Source organism: Fulmarus glacialis, unplaced genomic scaffold, assembly GCF_000690835.1.
Source record: "Fulmarus glacialis isolate BGI_N327 unplaced genomic scaffold, ASM69083v1 scaffold9326, whole genome shotgun sequence".
Taxonomy (NCBI): Eukaryota; Metazoa; Chordata; class Aves; order Procellariiformes; family Procellariidae; genus Fulmarus; species Fulmarus glacialis.
In genome coordinates this window covers 26,900-41,930 of record NW_009218738.1, presented here as the reverse complement: position 1 = coordinate 41,930, position 15,031 = coordinate 26,900, and the positions used below count along the sequence as shown (strand labels likewise).

Here is a 15,031-nt window from a genome sequence, read left to right as displayed (position 1 = left end):
CATTACTTGCCATGATTATGTTTGGTATTTTTGAGAAGATGGTCTACCTGGTGGAGCTAACTGGGTAGATGTTCTAAGTGCAAGAAAGGGTTTTCTTCTGAGTTAAAGATGTAGCAAGTGGCAGTATGGAAGCAACCATTACCTCATGCACGCTATTTTATAATCCTTTTGTTTCTTTGAAAGAGAGACCTTATGAGAAAGTTCCTTTTAGTTAAGGTCATACCAAAGCCTAGTCTACCTTCTCTGAGAGATGCAAATCAGGTAAGACCTCTGGTTTGTGTAACAGCAGTATCAAGAGAATAGTTTGTCTTTTTTCCCATTACATCTTTTTCAGCTTCTGCTTCTAAGAACTAGTTTCTTTCCTCCATGTCAAAATCACTTGTCACTTCAGCTAGGTCTCTCTATCAGTTCCGTGTCTGTTCATACCTTCTGATCTCTTTTTTTTCTGTATGATTCTGTGGTGGTTTTTGTTTCTTCTGCTTGTGCAAAAGCACAAAAAGTCTAAATTAATTATACTGATCTTGCTCTTTCTAATCTCCTGTAGGAGAAATTATTCCTTCCCCTCTATATGCATTTAGGATTGAACTTGGTCAAATCGAAGGGGCTGACACCTGCCTGGTCACTGAGATATTCACCTCAGCAAGAGTTGCATATGAAGTGTTTACAACCAGCAGTGACCCTCAAAATCTTTCCAGAACTTAACAGTTTAAGTTTTAGTTGTGGTCATGGCAAAATAAACACTTTTTGTTTGTGCTGAAATGTTTTTCCCATCCTATCAGGGGACCAAAATCCAGGCCTTAACATACACAGTGGCTATGTGTTTGTGTTTGACTGGGGTGTTTCCCACCATTGAGGAAGAATGTCAAAAGTACAGAGAATCGGAACTGCTTTGTTTTGCAAGCACAAAGTAAGCGTTAGATCATTGTGTTCATAGTTTTGCTCCCTCCAGCATGTTTTCTACCATGTTTTGTGGAAAAATGCAATGACTGTTCTCATGGGAGATAATACTACAGGATATTAGATCTTTTTGACAAAGTGTTTTTCCCCTGATGTTCAGTTCATACTTTCCTTTATTGAATTCCATCCCATTACTCTTGCTTTTAACCATTTGTATCAGCTTAATTCACTTTCTTCCTCAATGTTTGTGTCTTTATAGATGACTGCATCTCTCTTCTGTCACCACTGATCCAGCCTGCACTGCTGGAGCACTTTCAGTCTTTCCCATAAGCAATTTTTCCTACCACCTGTGCAAGGACTGACAATCTAGCCTGCAAGTGCAGAGAACTGGGGGAGTTCTGTGCTGACACGCCAAGTGTTGGCCTGTCACTTAAATACTAGAGTCTACAGACAGGCTGAGGGAGAGAAAATCAGAGCTGGGGTTCACCCCCAAGCCAAAGCACAATATGTGTTCTGTATTCCACCATTTTTTGTTTTACCTCTTCGCATAACTTCTTCCAGTTTGTTGATATACTTTCAGTTACATATTTGGAAATACGTGAATGATTCCAGCAGCTTAATGTAGTCTGTCTCCAGTGCTATATGGAAAAGAACTAGTAGTTTGACTGGAAGGATCTTACTGTGCAAATTATGGCCCCAGATCTACAGCTTCTTTCAGTAAATATTTAAGTCCTATTAGTGTTGATTCGACTATCTGAAATTAAGCCCATAGGAATCTGTATTGTTGACTTGGGAATAACATACGCTTTGGGATCAAAATAGGGAGTAATTTCTGATTAGTGACTTAGATTTTACATTTATTAATGACTAAAGCAATTGCAGCATGCCTGTCTCTTCACATTTAGGGCCTTCTGATGACTTGGATAGGGGACGTTGCACCAGTCCATATCCAGATTTATCATTTTTTGGTTTAGTTGCTATTTTAGAAAAACAATAGATCCCATGACCTATTTAGATGATATATGGCATATGCTGGATATCTTGAATCAGAGGAGTAGTGATACTATGTTTCCAAATCTCTATCCGTAGCATCTTTCCGTTAGTTTACTCTCACAAACAACCGCTTATGAAGCAAATGACCAGTAAGAATTCACTTTCCCAACCCTCCCCATAGCTGACTGGGGCTAATTGAAAGAAAATGCTCATAAATTAAGTCTAGACTATTTTGTATTCTGTTTAAAGATACAAGCAATAAGGAAGAAGGAGAGCCTTTTTTAGGTTGACACATCAGTTCTTATTAGGCAAAAATGTCTTGATGATTTTGACAACAGAATAGCAGCCACATCTTTCAGCACATTGTGGGAGCTCCACAAGTAATCACAGGAGGGTGGGAAACAGTATATGTGAAGATACTTTGCCAAATGGCTCACAGAGCTGGACACAGTTGTTTATGAAAAACTTCACTTTGGTTCCTGACAGAGGACGTATCTCCTAGAGCTAGTTCATACTTGATTCCCTTGCTAAATTCAAGATGTAACCAGACATAATTGTTTTATGCTTTTCTCTAAAATACGAGGGTCCATTTTTGGAGATGAAGCGTAAATTATATGAGGATTTTGAAGTATTGTAGTGATCAGACCAGGATATAGCAGAACCAAATACTTACAGTCTAATACAGAGCAAACAAAAATCAAAATGCTTTTGGAGGGAAGCAGGCGTGGATCTACTGAGGGCTATCTCCACTGCAACATAAACATGAACGTGTATATGTATTTCTTCCATTGCCAAGGGACTGTAGATATTCTCCTCAAATAATTGCTGCTTGCTCATTAGAGTGTAGTACTGACTCCTGGGTGAGTCAGGTCCCCTGCTGTTGCGTTCATTACATGATATTACCCCTTCCATGAGCTGAGCAAGCTCCATCCTGGAATTAGCTGTTTTGTTTGCCCTGGAAATCAGCCTCAAAAATTCACTTCTCAGAAACCTTCTTTTAATCTCCAGCCTAAATTTAATTCTGAACTGTTTATTCTTGTGCCAACATTATCCTTACCTAAGCAACCCTTCTCCTTTCCTGGTGTTCCTTGTGGGTATGCATAGGGAACAGTTGTATCTTCTCTCAGACTTTATTTCATTTGGATTGTTACAAGAACAATCCAGTCTTTCTGTTTGATTTGTTGTTCTTGACCATGGGTGATCAGATTTGAACACAACATTCCCCTTGAGAAATCCCATTTCTTCTGCAGGAATGACTCAGGTGGTATACCTGAGCCTTACCTCACATCACCACATTTCCCTTCCTTACAGGTGCCAGCAGTTCATTGTGGATCATCCTGCAATCTATATGCACAGATGTTTCCAACTCAGGAGCACTTACTACCTAGAAGATACTGTTTTGTGATACAGTGTTTTGTTTTAGTATATTTAACCCTGTATCAAACTCAGTTCCTACTGTATCTTAATCTCTTAACCAAGAATTTTAATAATCCTCACAACTTAGTCCATGCAACTTCCACTGAACATTCTCCAATCAAGTATCAATGATCTGATGCAGAAACTAGCCTTTATACATGTGGTTAGAGGGTTTTTGTGTGTTGAGTGGTCTCATTGTTTAACCTCATGGTTTGTGTATTAATGGCTGAATTGCCATTTTCTTGCTGTCATTCTGGCTTTTGCTGGCATACCTGCTTTCTTTGATGAAATTGAGCCAGCAGCTTTCATCAGCATGACAACTATTTTTCCTCTGCTACATCAGTTATATACTCCAGACCTCTTGATTCCTCTTAGTTTTCAGCTCCTTCAAACAGACAGAAAAATGAAGTGGTGCTCTCGCTGCATTATTCGAAGAAGCCAGAGCAAACGTTCTCTTCTTGGTCCTTTTTTTATATGTGGAGTTTGCCTTTTGCCTGGGAAAATGTATTTCCAGAGACTTCTAGATAGACCTCTTGTTCTGTGTCATTCATGCAAAATTTTGTAAAGATCAGATCCTGAACGAATGTTACTAGGTTTGAACTGATGCAAGGGAAAATATTTCCCGTGAGGTAATGATGGCTTGATGGCCCAGAGAAACACTTACAGGTAAGGGGAAAATAAGGTATTCTATTGACCAATTGAAAACCTTGTAAATGACAGCACATTGTTGGTTTTCTTGTTTGGTTGTTTTTTTTTCCTTTTCCATTCCTCTGCGTTTCACTCCATTTATGATTTGATGAATAAGGTTTATACTGAAAGACAGAGACCAGCATGTTCTGAAAAAGGTCATTTCTGTTTACTGGAAATAACTTTTAACTCCTAATGTTAAGGAAAACCTGGTATAAGCAGGGTTATTGAAGTTGCTTATAAATATTTTCTCTTCCTGTCATTGAAGATGTGCTCACATCTGTGTCTGTAGCTAGCTTCTATTAGTGGAGTAATTAACATATCTATCACCCAGACTGCTTTGCATGCTGTTGATTTTAATTACTTCAGACACTACAATTACATACTCCAGTGAAATTATAGTTGGAATATATTATAGGGGAGCCTCCAACAAGATCTTTACATCTCATACTTGAAGTGCAAATGCATAAAAAGTCAATAAAGAGGGTTTTACAGGTAGCATTTTCAAAGTGCCTCAGTCATTCTGGCAATGTTTTCTGTCTAACAGAACAATGTTCGGCTTGGTTGCTCAGTTGTTAATAAGTGAAGGATGGTGACTGCTGAGATACGACTTGCTTGTCCTCTTTAACTCTTTTTTGGAGCCCTGTCTTGCAAGGCACTGGGGTTCAGTAAATGACAAATTTCTCTTAACCTTAAAGTTACCAAGCTCTATGGTAATTTCGTCTTTCTAATTAACTTTACTGACAAACTGCAGGATAGATAGTTTCTTAGAACAATAGTCAGATTAGCTGCTCTTCGCTTTTACAGTGGGCCTGCTCCAGTGCCTTGTGCTTACTATGCTGTGTATTTGCTATTTACTATAGGAAGCTATAATATTGCAGTGTGCAGAAGTGTTTGCAGAATCCAGCCTTTAGTGGGGGTTGTTCTTTTTTTTTTTTTTTTTTTTCATTTAGCTGTAATCTTTAACTTTTTAATGCTGGAATATTTCAATCAGTATATAATATGTGTCTGCTGGGTAGTGTGGAAGTGAATTCTTCTCTGTAATAGTGGGAACAAATCTATAACTCAAGTCTGCTAAGCAGCATTTCTCTCTACCTTTTGGATGCTTTGTGCCAATCTACTGGTAGAGAACAGGTATAAATTAAGTTGAACTAATGGGCTAAATTTATGGCTCCTGTGTGTCTTTGGAACAGCATAAAATGGCCAGACTGTCTGGTGAATATTTTGGTCCAAGATTTCCTTAAGAGGCAAAACACCTTATTTTACTGTTGATCTTTAACAGCAATAAATCTAGTAGTTGTTTGCTTGCAAGTCAAATCCATTATTACTTAAATAGCTGTCTTAACTTGTATAGCTGCCACATATTCAAATTAGACAACTGCTTCTGAGTGAAAACAAGAGGAGTGAATAAGATAGCCCTCAGCTATTACTTGGATGTCTTGTGAACTATGGAAAAATTCATGTATTCCAGGTTACCTATACATTTATGTATGAAGTAATGAATTCTTTCATTATGTCTCTGTCATGTCACTCTTTGAATTAGTTCTGTAATGAACTCAGTTGCTGCTTAAATAGCAGTTCCAGTGATCATTAATGCAGGTTTTAAAGCCTGTATATTGGGTGGAAATTTAAAAATCCATGTGACATGGGAGTACAGGTCCCAAGATCAGAAAGTATTCTGAATTCACATAATAATTTTGCGTATGCTATGCATATTCTGAAGTATGAATCAAACACTTTTCTTTCTGCAGACTTTTAACTTTTCAGATGTTTACTTTTTTCTTTCTTTTCAACAGATATAAGCTTACCAAAATCAGCAACAATATGTTACACAGCTGCATTGCTGAAAGCCAGAGCTGTCTCTGACAAGTAAGTGCATAAGAACCACTGTCCAGCAAAATTCCTGATTTAACTCGAGATTTCTCTTAGCTGAGCCCACACCCTAACAATCTGCTGGGTTAGCAGGAGAATTCAGTCCTGCAGTAAATTCATAAAATGACTTTATATATAAGAAAAATTTGCAGTGATCAAACATTGCACTTCAAATATTACGGAAGAAGAAAAGAAGAGAAATAGCACAAATTCAATTCTTGTTTCAGTTTTATGTATACTGTCTGGGTGAGCTTTGGCTTCCTAGACAGTATAATGAAGATGCAACTGAAAGGTGTTGTGTGGCTGAATCTCTTCAACTTTGTATAAACCTGACCACAAAAAGGTAATAAATAAATGTGGATGCACTGGTAGCAATGTCATTTTACAAGTGCTGTCAGAAGACTGCTCGTCTACTTAAATAGCGGCAGGTGGATTTAGCATTACTATGTCAGGGATTCTGAGAGGTAGATGACGTTCATATTTTTAGAGAGACAAATACCTGCTCATTCCTGTTACGGTTTTTGTCTTGAGTCTCAACCTTCCAAGGTGCTGAGCACATCTACTTGATGCCTGCGGACTTGAGAGCACTGAAAGGGTGCTCAGCTCCTTGTGAGGTGGAGCTCAAAAATCCCAATTCTGCTCTCAGATGCCTTCACACAAATCCCAGGCAGAGTTGTGTCTGTGCACTTGAGGGTCGAATGCATCCCTAAAGTTGGAAAGCAAGTAGAGTGGAAAGCCATTTTCTTGACTGACATCCTGACAGTTTTTGCTTTTAAAGTGTATGTACACATCAAGATCTAAGTAATTTTCTTTCATTCTTTTTATCCTGTAGATCGCCAGTACCTACTGCAACATCTTTCCTCCCTACACAGCGACTCCAGCTTGGGAGGGCAGGGCTAAGGTTGTCACAGCTTTCCCTGTGGTGTCTGCCTGCCAAGTACAGCTCTGGAGTTAGCCGTGGGGTGTGAGGTGAGAAAGAGATTGCATGGTCTGGTTTTTCATTCACTGGGGCAGATGATTTGCCCACAGTTTGGGCATGCTACCCTCAATGGTGCTGCGGCCAGTAGACCACCCGCTACTGCTGCTGCATCGTGCTTCCATCCCAACCTGACCCAGGGGCATTGGGTTGGGAACCTCCCTAAAACCTCCCCAAACCTGTTTTTAATAGAAACCCTCCAATAATTTGGCATTGGTTTTTTTTTTGCTTTTCTTTTTTCTGCAACTTCAGCCTTGGATATGCCCCTTAGCAAGGTACCTAGAGCAAATTTAGATTAGTGACAGAGAAAGGACTGTTTGAACTGACTTTCTGCCATGATTAGATGCAAACATGCTTTCCACTTCTGCTGGGATTTTCATTGGCCTTGATGTAATAGATCACTCAGAGTTTCCACTTGCTATGGAAGTTTGGAGAGCATAGGAGATTGACTCAGTTTGGTTACATGGGCCCATGTTCTAGATTCCTTTTCTGGCTTTTTCTTACTAGCATTTCTGACCTAATGTGTTTGTTTCTTTGCTTTTGTAGATTTTCTCCAGAGGCTGCCTCAAGGCGAGGGCTGAGTACTGCAGAGATGAATGCAGTAGAAGCTATTCACAGAGCAGTAGAATTTAATCCACATGTGCCAAAAGTGAGTATGGAGAAAGCATTGTTGTAGCTTTAACACTGTTGAGGACCTAACTCCTGATTTCTGTGTTAGATTAACAAGTGATGTTGTGGAAAGGGGAGCAAACAATGGGAAGAGAAAAAAGCTGATAGTATGCACAGTTTTTTCGTTTGGTATTTCGCATTCAGTGTTTTCTGCGCTGGACTGTGAAACTTGAAATTTTAGCTGAAGTGAGTCCTCTATGTGAGCAACAATTACATGGTGGATTGCAGTAGTAGACACCACCAAATGCTACGCTGCAGGACAGAACCACACATAAAGACAGATTATTGTTTACAAAATAGCCATTAAAGATCTTCTAGTTCAAAATAGCATGTTTTATTTGTTTTGATGATTACATGTAAGAATATGTTTTTGGCATGCTATACAAAGGAACCTATGTTTGGAGTTCATGGTGTGCTTCATATAAGTTGCATTAATAATTCCTTATGCAGCACCCTGTCATTAAGTTCTGAGAATGCAAAGCTCAGAGATGAAGAATTGCTGAGAACTACAAAGTAAGAAAAGGGATTTATGTTCTAATTCCGTAATCCCTTCTCTAGATATGCATCTCAGCAGTAAGAATCTTGCCCAAAGGCTACTAAAGGCTAATGTATTTTATTATTTCATCACCTGATACTCAGTATTGCAGTCTCTAAGTTCATTGTAAAGGCAAACTAGAGGCAGATGCTTTTTGGCTCTTGGAGATCTGCCTCTGAACCTCACCCACAAACCTTTGGACCAATATTGCCCTTTGAAAGTAAGCAGCCTCCACTGGAGAGCAGAAGACTGGTGTGTGTTAATGTAGGGAGCCTATAGGTACAGCTGACCACCAAGTCTGGTCAAGATAAACCCAAAACCTCTCCCATATGTACACATGGATTGCAGAAAGTTCATTCTCATGCATTGCAAGAATTAAATATTTTCTCTGTGAGCTATATCTGTTATGCCAACCACTAAATAGCATGGGTTAGCTATCTGAAAGTTAGGCTGTTTGTTTAATAAAATCATCTAGACTTCCTCTACAGGCAGTGGAAAGAAGGAACTATCTTAGACATCTCTAGACAGAATTTCCCTCCGAGGTGCCTGTTTCTACATTGACTATGAAAGGAGCAACTATTTTCCAGTAAAAGCCTGATTTTTAGACAACAAGATTTAGGTGAGATGAGTCCCTTTGTATTATTAGCTGATCTTCTATTTTTGTGCCAGGCTATAAAATTAAAATATTAAATGAAGTTTGGTTCCAGGAGTGCTTCTGTGGAACTCTATTTACTTTCTTCCATCCCAATGGTTCTTGCACCAACACAACCATTGATATTTCTCTTCTGCCTGGTTGCCTGTTTAACTCTCTGTTCCAGTCCTGTTCTGGGTAAACCTTTCTGAATGTTTTACTGAAGCCTGGTTAGAGTATTCTATCCTTGCTGTCTAAATAATTAGCTATCTTGCCAAGCAAAGATATCAGCTTAGCCTGTCATGAGCAATCCTTGGGAGCCTGTTCCATTTTCCTCACTTACCTCCATGTTTTTGATAATTCTTTCCATCAAAATCTTTTTTAACAGTTTGCATACTAGTGATTCCATATTAACACATGGTTTCCCTCCTCTTTAAATGAACAGCACTGCACTTACTTCTCTCATCACTAGATCACTTGATTCTGAGTGGGGATCTTTTTGTTTTAAGTCAGTTATGCTAGTCTGGCTGTTTCTGGGACTGGTTCATTCATGTTCAGGGACAGAGATAATTGGCTGCAGTGGCCTCCACTTCTATACATGCTCCTAATGTCCGTTCTGCTATTGTCTCCACGCTCTGCACTGCCATGAAACTGAGGCTAAGTCTTCATTTACTACCTTTTTGCTTGTTCTTTTTCTGTTTATACTTAAGAGCTTGTGCTTCTTTGGTTTGACTTCCTTTGCAAAATCTACCTTACTGTAAGTTGTGGCAGTTGCTCCATAACCTCTGCACTTCCAGACCTCCAAGATTCTGCTTTTCTTGTAGATCAGTACTTTCATTCATCGCTTGTGACCTCTTCCTCACTTGCCAGCTTCTGTTTAGGTTGCTGTTCAATACAAGGCTGAATGTCCCCATGTGTGAAATGCAGATTGTGTGTTATTTTCAGTATTTTTGATTTAAAGAAATTCCAATCCTCTTCCTCATTTAAGTTCCTGAGTTTTTCAGTCAGTTCACATTGTTAATTGATTCCCTCAGTTTTTCAAAGTCTGTCATTTTGAAATTGAAAACCTTTGTGAAACATATAAATTATCAGGATAACAAGGTAATAATGGGAGCAGACTCTAGGGTTTTTTTAGTTCGTATTTCAACATTAAAACCGTGTAGCCTAATACAGATTAATATGCAGCACTGCTGATTTCACACTCATTCTTTCTGCTATTAGCTAAAGGATATTAAGGTGGCAAAAATATATTTTTGGTTACAGTTTTAGGCACAGTATGGATATTACACCTCAATTTCCACTCAATTATGATTGAAGTCCTATCCAATTTGTTCTTAATGAAATCGAGATAAGTTTTAGCAAGCAGCATCACAACAAATCTAACAGTGCCACAAAACTAATATGTCTTCAAAGCCTCTTTAGGATTTAAACATTAATGAGTCTGTTGTTCAGACTGACAAAGAAAGAAATTACAAAAGTGACAAATTATTTAAAGCATTTGCAAAGTTCCCAGCAGAAGCTTTGAAAGCAGGGAACTGCACTATTAAAGAGGAAAAAAAATGATTTGATATGTTTTTGGTTTGTCTCAAAAGGGGATTTTACCATTTTCAGTGCAAATCATTAAAATGTAGAATTATCACATAAAAAGATTATTACTAGATATGCATTTTCAAGACATTTAACTGGAAATAGCAGATTTTTGCTACTGAGATTCTGAGACAAAGGGGATGCAGGAACACACTCTGAACACGCAGAGAGATGCTGCTGAGCTGGATTTAGCAAGAAAGGGAAACTCGTCTCCTGTTGTGACCTGTTGCAGGTTTGTATAAAACTACTCTGAGCTGGATTTAGCAAGAAAGGGAAACTGGGTCTCCCGTTGTGACCTGTTGCAGGTTTGTATAAAACCACTGTGGGATTCTTACAATGCTGCTGATTTTTCGCTAGGTGATTATGGCCAGTGTTCTATAGTGATGTTGCAGAGGTCAGATATACTTCTTACACTTGCTTTTGAATGTAATCTAAAGATGTAGGAACCCCTTAAGAAGAAGCAGTTTAAAAGTCCCAGATTTCCATCTTTACATAGAGGTGAGAAACCCTGCAAAAACACCTACCTTCCACATAAAAACCAATGTGTATGCATGGTTCTGGGAGTCTTCTCAGCATATATGTCACGAAGATGTTGGCATCCACTTCCATTGATTCTAGATAACTACACATCACCTTGGTTTTTGTTTTCTGTCTGCACAAAAATGCCTTTTGCAGAGACCTAATATGGCTGACAGTCTTTCCTCAGGCAGCCACCTTTCCAGCAAATAACCTTTTTTTGACACAGATCTCTTCTTCCATTTTTGAGTACACTTCAATGACAATTTAATTCCCAGAGATCAGTCCATCAAGTCTCAGCCATGGGTGATAAAATCTCATTGTTTTTGGAATACACTGGAGTCAAGGTGTGACACGTGGAGGTGCCAGAACTTAGTTTAAGTGAACAAAGGCAATACAGAGCTCCGTGCAGCCTGCCACATCTCTTCAGGAAGCTGGGCAGCTGACCTGGCTGTGTTGTTTCTGGAAGCTGAGCTGTGCAGGGTAAGGCCAGCTCAGGTATGTCAACTATGATCTCCTTCTTGACTGCAGCAGAAATGGAACCACTGTCAAACTGATCAAGACTTCTCATTCTGAAGACATCTAACCTGTAAAAAGGTTTCTGTACTTTAAAGTGGCTAAATTTTTTAAGCTGAACTGGAAAAATATCTGATCAAAGATAGTACCTCTATCTACTGTTTGTCTTGTTTATGTTACTGAAACAACTTAGCTACAGCAAATTGCAGCTTTATACTTTGACAGAGATTGCCTATGTAAAAAGAAAGCACTTTAGAGTGTTTTCAGGGATCTTTTTAGTAGAAGAAAAACATAACCCGTAGCAGGTTGAAGTCAGCAGTACAGCAAGAAAGAGACCAAAGCAAATAGCTGTGAATTTCACTATGAGAAGAATCACAGCAAATTGTATCACTTGTTTGTGAAGATTTGTCTGAATTTTTTTTCAACCATTTTTGTCTTAAATGAGATTTTATGGACTAGTATACTTTTGCTTTAGTGTAGAGTCATGCGCTGTGGAGTTTTGGTCCCAAGGAAATGTGCTGACACTGTCTGACAACGTGCTGCTCAAAAATTTAAGAGTTAAACAAAAAGGTTTCTAGTGCCACTGAAGCACTTGGGGTATCACTGTAATTCCAGAGGATTTTGTATGGAAAAGAGAGTAGTACATCCTATGTCATGGGGAGCGTGCGTGCGCGCGCACACACACACACACAACTATCCCAAGCTAATGCTGATAAAGTACCACAGCTGTTTCTGGGACATTCCTGAATTGTGGAACACCCTTTCTGAACTGATTTGCAAGGCTCCCTCCCTGCATTCAAACTCCTCCTGAAAAGCACCCCCCTCTTTTCTGTGGTCTATGAGACACAAGCTAAAGTCAAAGGGAAGAGAAAACAGATGATGGTCCATATATCTAATTGTTAAAAGTAAGTCTAAAGTGTCCTCTGTACACAGTTGTATGGGTTTGCTATGTAAGCCACGAGCTGAGTGGATTTAAAGAGAGTACCTGCTGAAGTTTGCTGCATTTGAATCTGACAACTTAAATATTGATATTACTTTAAGAAATGCCAATTTTATGTGTAAACAGTTTCTTAAAAGGATGTAACAAACCATTGACTTAAACACTTCTAAGGATTTATCTGTTCTCCATTTCATCCCTTCTCATTTCTTTCTTACTGATTTTTTTTTTCGTAAGAACTGTGTCTGTCTGTATGGTTGTGTGGTTTCTAGTAAGTTGTAGTTGCTAATAGAAACGAATAATGCAAACAAATTCATATACCAGATGGGAAATGAATCTGTTCCGCACACCCCATGATATTACAGAGAAACTATTCCAGCCATGTTTAAGAGAGTTTTAAACTGTTCAGTGAGACAGTGATTTCTTTTTGTATCTCCAGCAAAAAGGCCAAACTTCTTAATTACCATCAATCTAATGAGAACTTGTAAGGTGACCTAAAAGTGGCTTCTCTGGGCATGTAGAAACCAGTATTTTGGAACTGTTTTTAGCTTGTGCTGTTCATCCCGCTGGGCGGAGCAGAGTTCCTGTTCAAACAATGTTAAATTCTCATATTCTGGCCTGGAGGGGTGCTGTCACAGGTGCAGGAGTGACTATTGCTTATTTGCGGCCTGAGCTGTAATTTCAGAGGCAAATTGCACAATTGAGGAAAAGAAGGAAACCTGCCTGAGGTAGGTTGATTTATTTTATAAAAGGGCACTGAAGTAGCTTATTGATGTGGAATGTTAAAAGCACTCCCAGCAGAGGAGAATTAGTAGCCAGAGTGCTGTCAATATTATGAAATAAATTATGTATATTCAATCAATTCAGGTAAAAGAAATATAAACTCCACCATGTTGCACTTCATGTGTACAAGGTCCATTGTCGTCCTCCAAATGCTTTTTAGAAGGTATATTCCCATATGTGTACAGAATGGCTATAGCTGAGCAATATCTATTACAATGTCATGTAACCAGCCCAGATGCCCTCTGTGGAAGCACATGAAAAATACTGTTACCCTTGTTATAACTCCTAAAATGCATGGGTTTTGACAAGAAAAAGTTTGGGGTGAGAGAAGAGAGAGACCAGAAAAACAAAAAAGACAACCAAAAAAATCCAAGCCAGAACAATGCAGTGGAGAAGGGCTGATTGAGCCATCTGTTGATGACAGAAATGATTGCACAACTTTAGCATTCACTCATAACTTGATTAAGACTAGGTCATTCTGGCTGTAATTTTCTAGATTGTCTTTTCTGAGCTGATTCCTTTTTTAAAGGAACATGATAACCCCAGATGGTGGTGACATGCTATTTCCTGTTCTAGTAAACTTCTTCATTCATCATTGAAAAACAAATGCAGTTGGAGATGTGCTGGGCTTGCCATCTCTATTTCCTCCATGATGGCTAGCTCTTTGCTAAGTTTTTTTATTTAGCCTGTTACTTGACTCTCACTCTGAAGTGGAACCATGCTTGGGTTCAGAGCCCTGTCAGGATGACAGAGGGCTCCTGTCTTCCCTGTATATTCAAAGTATTGAAAAGGTAGTGAGGTTTTATTACTTAAATTGTAAAAATCGTGGTTGAATCTGAGAAGGATGTCAGTGTATCAGGAGTTACAGTTAATAGGGAGTCTGTCAAGAGGTGTAGGTTGTTTTCTTGTACAGCCAGATGGAGTTCATACTGGTATGAATTTTAGTGGTATAGGATCTTGTGTCCATATTAGTCCTGTAACAACAAGGGCTGTGCTCTGGACTGAGGCCTTTGGAAATGTTGAGATGTAAATCATCAGATTCCCACCCTGAAGTCTTTGGTGGCTGAAGGGAAGACTGTACCTGTCTAGTGTAGTATCTCTGATTAAGTGCAATAGCAGCCTCTTGGAAACTACAATCAGATGTCTTTGGCTGATTTTTTCCAAGAGCTGGAGATACTTGTTGCACGCAGAAGTCCATTAGGACTGTGATTCACACGTTATATGGGCAGCATGAGGACTGAAGCTTATTGGATAGTTTTTGAAGAAAGATTTTTTTCATTTAATTTCGTTTCACTGGAATTTGTCTGCTTGTCCAATCCAAAGTGTTTCAGGGGGACTGTGTTGATTTCATGGACAATCTGCTAGAAACCCAGCAAATTGCTGGGACTCAGTCCTGCCTGTCAAGTAGCTGGGTGCCAGTAGCCTGCAGTTACCATAGGAGAGGGCTATGCTATCTCCAAGGAGACCCTGAGCCCTGTCAGCCAAACCTCCAGGAACCTGAACGCCTTCCGGGCTCTTGAATTCTTGAAAATACAGCAGTGCACGAATGGATATGATACTCTAGGACATCAAGACCATCCTAATTTTTATGGACCATCATATCTCTCCTTCCATAATGATCAAGCCCTACCTACAGCTAGGTACCTTTTTGGTACCCGTTACTCCTATTTAGAGAAGTTAGCAGATGGAGGCCTTCAGATGACCTCTCACAAACTAGATGTGCCATTTCTTTGATAAGCTCTGTTCTGTGCTTGTGGAATTTGATCTTTAATTTCTGAAAGTGCCTGATGAGAACTGCACAGAGTGTTCCAGACAATGATCAAGCCCTACCTACAGCTAGGTACCTTTTTGGTACCCGTTACTCCTATTTAGAGAAGTTAGCAGATGGAGGCCTTCAGATGACCTCTCACAAACTAGATGTGCCATTTCTTTGATAAGCTCTGTTCTGTGCTTGTGGAATTTGATCTTTAATTTCTGAAAGTGCCTGATGAGAACTGCACAGAGTGTTCCAGACAA

General features: G+C 39.2%; 1 protein-coding gene across 1 annotated transcript in view; it reads left to right on the top strand.

Annotated features, from left to right (window-relative positions):
* LOC104078480 (suppressor of tumorigenicity 7 protein homolog) overlaps positions 1-15,031 on the top strand; it is a 56,196-nt gene that overhangs the window by 23,493 nt on the left and 17,672 nt on the right. Inside the window, exons 7-8 of the mRNA XM_009580128.1 lie at positions 5,790-5,862; positions 7,388-7,490. Coding sequence (XP_009578423.1) covers positions 5,790-5,862; positions 7,388-7,490 — 176 coding nt within the window. The remainder of the gene's footprint in view (positions 1-5,789; positions 5,863-7,387; positions 7,491-15,031) is intronic.